This window comes from Notolabrus celidotus, chromosome 10 (genome assembly GCF_009762535.1).
Source record: "Notolabrus celidotus isolate fNotCel1 chromosome 10, fNotCel1.pri, whole genome shotgun sequence".
NCBI lineage: Eukaryota > Metazoa > Chordata > Actinopteri > Labriformes > Labridae > Notolabrus > Notolabrus celidotus.
The window spans coordinates 13,053,153-13,061,133 of NC_048281.1; the positions used below are offsets into that span (position 1 = coordinate 13,053,153).

Sequence of the window (7,981 nt, forward strand, 5' to 3'; positions counted from 1 at the left end):
ACACTTCAACACGTTTCCCTAGTAGCTCTATTATAGTAGTTTATCATGATTCAACTCCTGAAACATGATTAGCATGTTTACTTTTATGAATTGCACTTCTTCCTCTTTTTGTGCTGGACTCTTTGTATTGAACTTGGGGTTAATTGCCCTGGTGGGAGCAGCTGTGAGGCCACCAGAGTTGCAGGTGAGCTTTCAGCAGCTGTCAGCAAACACATGAGGCTCCCACACGGCTTTGTGCTGCTTCCAAAAGGATGTGCCTGAAATGAGACTGAATACAGCTTGAACAAGCATGAAACAACAAGGCTTCTGCAGCTGGTTCTGTTGGATAGAGTTTCAGGATAAGCCCAAAAAATGAAAACATTGTCCCTGATTTTGATTGTTGAAATAGATCCTGAATGAAAAAAAAAAGCCCTAGATTAAAATATAAGCTAAACAATAGACATGGTTTTAGAGCTTTTTCGTTACTCACAGGGTGTTTCCAGTTTCATCTCTGACACTGGATGGTGGGTTTAACCCGTTTGTTGGTTTTGGGTGGATGCAGAAGACAGAAGATGCAGTTAACTGAACGTCTGCAGCTCAGGTTTCATATTTAGGTAACTGGGGTGTGGTGCTGCAGGGAGCATAGGGAGAGGTTCTTCGCATATGGTTTAAAGTCGTGAATGTGTAGCCTATTTGTGGATTGAAATTAGTCATCATCTAATGGCAGAAAAATAAAAACCTAACCTATAAGGTCTAATGAAAAATGTCAACTTACTTCCTAAATATACAGCATCATCATTCACATTATTTTTGCAGTGTTCTGTATGATTTAAATGATTGAGAATGTTATGTTGTACATACCTTATAGGACATAAAAGGATAAAGTCATGTAACATACACCTGCATACTAGAAAAAAAAGTGTCAAAACACTGTCATTTGAAAATTCTTCTCACAGAAAATACTTTCATTGTTTGATTAAGGAGTGACATTTAGATAGATAGATAGATAGATAGATAGATAGATAGATAGATAGATAGATAGATAGATAGATAGATAGATAGATAGATAGATAGATAGATAGATAGATAGATAGATAGATAGATAGATAGATAGACTTTTTTTTGTTCCAAAAGCTTACAACATGGGACAGGAGAGTACAACAATGTTCTTACATAGTTAGAAAAAAAAAAATAATAATAATAATAATGAAATGATAATAATAATAATAATAATAATAATAATAATAATAATAATAATAATAATAATGACGATAAAGGTAAAATAATAATTATAATATAAAATAAAATATAGCAAAAATTACAGATCTATACGTACACTTCTACACTTATATCTAATGAATTGATAGTAAGGTAAGATTTAATAAGATTTTGAGTTAAATGTTAAAATTAAATGTATAGCTAACTAAGCATTATATTATTGCATTTTCTGGTAGCTACTTCCTTAAGGTTCACACAGACGTTTTGCATGGTACAGTGTAAAAACATGGATTATTGTCTCAGTGTGCAGAGCATGCTATGGTAGACGCTCGTATGCATGCACGCATAAAAACGTAAATGAAGTGACTCATATTGTGTTATTGTGTTGAACTGTTTTCCACACGGCAAGTCGTAAGCAGAAAAGTCTGCTTCTCTTTCTTTTATCTTTTCTTGCTCTAGGTCGAAACTGGCCGGACTCAGGCTGCTGCTCATTGAGCGCCAGAGGGGATGTTATGTCAATACGCAGAGCTGTTAAGACCAGCCTTGGAGGCGTAGCTCTTCTCTTTCTGAGTATCAGCAAGTGCAGAGCGAGGGACTGATTCATTTAAAGAGGGCGGAGGGCAGCGTGCACACGTTTCAGACGATCGGAGTAGAAGTTATCTATCAGGTCACAACGACAACAGATTTCTGAAGAAGAGACTGAAACGGAGGGGAAGGAATTAAAAACAGGTAAGGTGCTTCAGTGAACTGGAGTGGGGCAGGAGAAGTGAGTGTGCAGGAGAAGTGAGTGTGCAGGCTCTCTAAAACTCAAAAAGCTGCAGAGATGCTCGATACCTGCGATTACTTTCACTGCATGGGGAGAAAGGTTTCAATTGAGTCTCATCGTTACTGTTACTTTAATAAGACGAAAGTTGTACTCGTTACAGATACTGAATTTAACAGGAACATTTAAAAAGCAGTGATTTCTGTACTTCTCCATCTCCCCTGAGCTGTTTATTTGCCTCCCGGTTTAAACACGGAGGAGTCAGGCTACTGTATACTGAGCCGACATCAGATAAGAATAGTTTGTTTCCAGTCTGATATAAATCAACAGTGACAACAAAGACAATGTGTGTGCGTGCGTGTGCGTGTGTGTGTGTGTGTTTTCCGTCAGCAGAAGGATCTGACGCCGGATTCTTTCTTTTTTTTCCCCCTGCGCCTCAACATTTTAACATTTGTATTCTAGGAGAAAACCTGTTTCAAAGGAGTTTAAAAGGAGCACATATTCTCCTTATCTAAGTTAGATACTGACAGGAACAACTTCTGACAAACATGCTGCACCTGCACTATTCTTGTCGACGGCATTAGGACATTAGCACATGAAAATGGTCTTCAGCCGCTTTTATGTGTGTGTATTGAGTAACAATAGACGTTTTGAGCTAATTTGTAACTGGATGCTGGCGGGTTGAAAAGGGGTGAAACAGTGAGTGAGAGAGGGAGAGAGAGAGAGAGAGAGAGAGAGAGAGAGAGAGAGAGAGAGAGAGAGAGAGAGAGAGAGGGGGGGAGAGAGAGAGAGGGAGAGAGGAGGAAAGAGAGAGAGGAGGGAAAGAGAGATGGACGGACGGACTCCTCGTGCTTCTTCTCTTATCTGATGCTGTGGGTGTTAAAAGGTTAATTATCTTGAAGCCTGTGGGGCTACCTGGCACCTCCAGGTACTTTCCATATAATATAAGGGGAATTAGACAGAGACCATTGTGAGGGATTATCTCAGCATAGAAAATCCCTATATTAGAATGAAGAGCACCTTCCAGTGTCAAAAAAAAAATAATGGAACCAAAATTACTTGTCAGGGTTCTGACATTTCTCAAATTGTCTTTATCACAGTTACACGTGGAAGAGGTATTAGACAAATCACAGAGCAGAGAAAGCAATACCTGGCTGTTAAAGATAGATTACAGTGGAATTCCTCTCGGGCTAGCAGGCAAATCTTTTCCCCTGGAGTATGTTGTTTTGTATTGTAGTTAACTATTGATAGATAAAGCAACAAAGAAGTCTGTTTCAGGCTAATGTTGTAAATGAAATACTGTACATGCATAACTGAAGGCACGTTATCATAAAGCTTGAAAGAATCCCTCTCATTAATGCATAAAATGATGTCATTCTAAGCTATTGTAAATGTTGTAGCACACTATGAGGTGTTTTAATCCATGCAATATACAATTTTATAAAAGCTGATCATAGGTTTTATGCAGAAAATTTGAAATAAGTTAAAGAGAAAACAAAAATACACAAGTAACCTGAAAAAAAGACACCAATGCAGACATAACACACTTGACAGCAGCCCATCCTAACAAGTTCCAGGTGTCCTTGTATATAATTATATTAACTCTGCCTTTTCTTTCATCACCCGCTCTGACTCTGGGCCAATTATCCCGCGTACAGCACAGTTCTCCCTCACAGGCAGATGTCTGCCACGCTCACATTTCACTGCTTTCCGCCGTGCTGTGTCACCCAGTGGTCAGCGACCCGGGTTTTAACCTCGGTCGGAGCGTTTTGCAGGCGTCAAGCCTCCTGCTGATCTCTGCACACAATTCACTCTGTGGGCGTACGAGTCATCCAGGGGCAACTGCGGGGTTAAATCGCTCGTGTTCTGGTTTTGATCTATTACCTTTCACCTCTGATCCTTCACACTGCAGCAGGCAGCCAGTTAGTGGGGGCTAAAAGAGACATCACAGGGGAAACTCAGTGGCTGCAGACAGGGTTGAACTTTGAAGCACTTTTTTAGACTTAAAGGAATCATTTTGGCATGCCAAGCTGCTGGAGTTTACTGCCTCTGTGATCTTGCATATTGCGTCCGTCACCTCTCAGGCATTAATGTATCCTGTATTAAAATTGTGTGCATGGGTTCCTGTGTTATAGGACTCAGATGTTGTAAAAAAAAAAACCATATTGAGGTTATAAGCTTCTTTTTTTTTCTTTGATCATGTGGGTGGTGACAGCTCCCATCTCACTTCTCCCTCTGAGACCCAAAGAAAAACATAACTATAACAAGCAAAACATTCTTTAAAATGGCATCAGGTTTCCCACCCTGACCTGTGCTCTATCTTGGAATGCTCGCAATGCTCCGGAAATACACCCTGTTTGGATTTTCCTATCCCACTTCCTTGTGTCTAATCTGCTCTCTTTGCTGGCTGAGTTTATGTAAACATTTATTGTACTGCCCTCTGACTGCACATCAATCACAGAGGCCTTCTATGTTTGTGACACAGCAACAGAGAGCCTCTATTAACTCATGAAAGCAGTGTTTTAACAAGTTAACCACATTAAGATTCTTCAGGATCTGGTGGCATACCACAAGAGGCTGTATGTTTTATTAGCTCAGTGCAGTTCAAGTCCACATGGTTAAAATAAGCCAGGCTTCATGTGGGAGAATATTGCTTCTTGAATATGATACCAGAAAAAAGAGGTAGCGGTTAGATGTTTGATCTTTACCCAGCTGATGATTTATGTCTTGTTTTTGCAGGATCTACCCTGGTCAGAGGTTATCCGTGGTCCTCTCCCTGTGCAGAAAAATGAGTCTGAGTACCAGTGAGCTGGAGGACCTCTGGGAGTCAATCGGGGACTTCAACTTTTCCCTAACCTTTAGCAACATAACCAGCGTGGATGCAACGGTGTGCGCTACAGCATTCAACCGCAGCGCTCTCCTCTACTCTATGTGTGTCCTCTACACTTTCATCTTCATTGTCGGTCTTGCAGCTAACGCTCTGGTCCTCTGGGTAAACCTCCGTGCACAAAGAGACACCACCCCCCGCCATGAGACGCACATGTATATCGCTCACCTGGCAGTGGCAGATCTGTGTGTGTGCGCCACCCTACCTGTGTGGGTGAGCTCACTGGCCCAGCATGGGCACTGGCCTTTCGGCGAGGTGGCGTGTAAACTCACACACCTGCTGTTTTCCGTCAACCTCTTCGGTAGCATCTTCTTCTTGGCCTGCATGAGCGTGGACCGTTACCTGAGCGTGACGAAGCAAGGAGACAGCGAGGGAGGTGCCCGCAGGAAGCTAATCCGCCGTGGAGTGTGTGTTGGAGTGTGGCTTCTGGCTCTTGTCGCCTCTCTCCCGGACACCTACTTCCTGCGTACTGTGAAGTCCACCCACGGGGACACCATGCTGTGCAGGCCTGTGTACCCAGAGGACAACCCCAGGGAGTGGATGGTGGGTGTGCAGCTGAGCTTTATTCTGCTGGGCTTTGTTCTCCCCTTCCCTGTCATTGCAGTGTTTTACGCCCTGCTAGCCAGCGCTTTCACCCGCTCCTCTTCTTCTTCACCCTCTTCCTCAGTGGAGCAGGAGCGTCGTGTGAGTCGCAGGGTAATCCTGGCCTACATTGTGGTGTTCCTGGGCTGCTGGGGGCCCTACCATGCAGTCCTCCTGGCTGATTCTCTGTCTCAGCTGGGCCTGGTGCCTCTGACCTGCGGCCTGGAGAATGTGCTCTATGTAGCCTTACACCTCACCCAGTGCCTGTCCCTGCTCCACTGCTGCTTCAACCCCATCCTCTACAACTTCATCAACAGAAACTACCGCTATGACCTCATGAAGGCCTTTATCTTTAAATACTCGACACGAACGGGCTTGGCCCGCCTCATTGAGACATCAAACATGTCTGAGACAGAGTACACTGCTGTCGCTGTGGACAACCCACCACAGATCTGAAATTGACAGAACCAAATAACTTTCTTGAACACTGTTTCTAAATCTTAAAGAATAGAAAGCAATATAAATGTATGTTACATCCTGTTTGTTCATATTAGATGCAGTCCACAATCTGCATTGTGTTTGACATTAGATGACAGTGAAAGAAATCAAATCCAGCATCCTTTTCTGCCCGAATCATGTAGAGAGGCTTGAAGACCTGCTAATATCGACTTTGATGAACTGATTAAAAAGCACTTAGAAGGCAGTTTTATTTTACCAGCTGTTACTTCAATACTAAGAATACTGTCATTTTTAAAGCCAAAACAGTGATTGTAAATGTAAAAAAAATCATTGCCTGTCCAGCGAGTATAAATGTATCGTGTTGATGTATGTGTTGTGTGAGTGGTGTACATAATGCAGCAGGTTAAGTATTGTTAGTAGAGTATTATTGTTAATCTTTTTTGTATTAAGTTGTATTTATGTACTGTACATTTGAACTGTTTCGCCTCCTTCATGTTGTTACTCAAAGTCTTCACACACTGATGGCTGCTCAGAGCTCTGCTTCAGACGACGCTGCCTCATGACGTCAGTCGAGCCACGGACACGCTCAGTTTTTTAGTCCTGCTGTTTCATCATAACTCTAACCTCATTTTGAGTCAGTTGAATCCATCAGACAAATAATTTAAATATATTTAGTTGTGTCGAAGGGTTAGAAAAGAAGACTGATAACGCTGCTTAGGTATACAGCAATAGCAAGCTAGCTTAAGCGTTAGATTATTTTAAAGGGTGAAAAAAGCTGGCTTGGCTCAATCCAAAGGTATGAAAAAAACTGCCTATAAGCATCTCCAAAGCTAACTAAGAAACCTGTTATATCTTTCTTCTTTTATCCATACACAACTTAAATTTAAAATAAATCTACTGGGAAGTGTCTGATCATTTGACCGTCAGCTTAGAAGCTAAAAAGCAGTTGTTAGTGTATTATTAAGCATATGAAGTCATTACATTAGTAATGTGTCCCATGTATAATGTTTTAAAGAGTAATTCCCCTAAATTTCAGCCTGTTCTTTTATAAAAAGCTTAGGTATCCTGGTTGTAAATGATACAGTCTGTAATTTGCCGATAGTGAATATGAACATTATAGTTTTCTTCTGCATCTAAACTATTTCTTAACTTTGTTTAAAATCTTAGATTGAGACTATTGATGCGCTAAAAGAGCAGTCAAATGTAAGTTATATCTCTTCTGATATGGCCATAATATAATATCCACCAGCACTAATAGTACAAAAGATGCACATGTCTGTGTGGTATTAATCTTGCTGTGTCAGCACATCCGCCGCAGACGGCTAAAACTTTTAAGACCAAATAACTTCAACCAATAGCTTTACTACTTTAATGCAGGCGGCAGCTGTGGGAGCAACAACTAACTGTTTATTAGGGACCAAAAATCATTACAGTTGTGTGTGTGTCTGTGTGTGTGTGTGTGTGCCACAGCTTGACACCAAGAGATGTGTTTTGTGTCTCAAACATTGTGTTTTACGGTTGACTCACTGTTTGTCGTAGAAAACAACATATTCTTTTGATATGCTGACGTTTTGTCATGTGATTGGTTACACATGTATGCTTTTACACTGAAAAGATTTCATTAGCGATTAGAGAAGACTGGAGACACGAACATGTGTCTTCATGAACAGAGGCATTCTTTTTGGTATTGTAATATGTAACATGTGTTTGTTATGTATTAAAAAAGAAGAAAAACTGACTCGCCTCAGAGATTTCTTCATATTTTGTCCATTAATCTTTCATCTGAGTATCCTCCATGCCTCAAAATGTCTGAAATAATGGGGTTTCACCGGGAAGCTCAGATGGAATGTGTTTTGGAAATACATTTTCTGCTCCATTTGAGGCATTGAATACATGCACAAACACTAGCCTATCCAAACCCAGCTCAAACATAACATTACTTTGTGTGGTTTGTCCCAGCTGTCACGTGACTTACACATTGTACCCTGGGCAATTCTTGTCCCTCTAACTTCAGACAAGCTATAAAGACGGCTGACATTTTCTTTTCACCATTTGAATTAGATTACAATTTCAGTTTCTTCTCCTGCATTTAA

General features: G+C 41.1%; 1 protein-coding gene across 1 annotated transcript; it reads left to right on the forward strand.

The window, feature by feature from the left end:
- The first annotated feature begins 1,639 nt into the window (after nucleotides 1-1,639).
- Nucleotides 1,640-7,626, forward strand: ackr3a (atypical chemokine receptor 3a). Its single transcript, XM_034694704.1, has 2 exons — nucleotides 1,640-1,926; nucleotides 4,700-7,626. The coding sequence occupies exon 2, from the start codon at nucleotides 4,749-4,751 to the stop codon at nucleotides 5,883-5,885; it is 1,137 nt and encodes a 378-aa protein (XP_034550595.1). The 5' UTR covers nucleotides 1,640-1,926; nucleotides 4,700-4,748; the 3' UTR covers nucleotides 5,886-7,626.
- The last annotated feature ends 355 nt before the right edge of the window (nucleotides 7,627-7,981 follow it).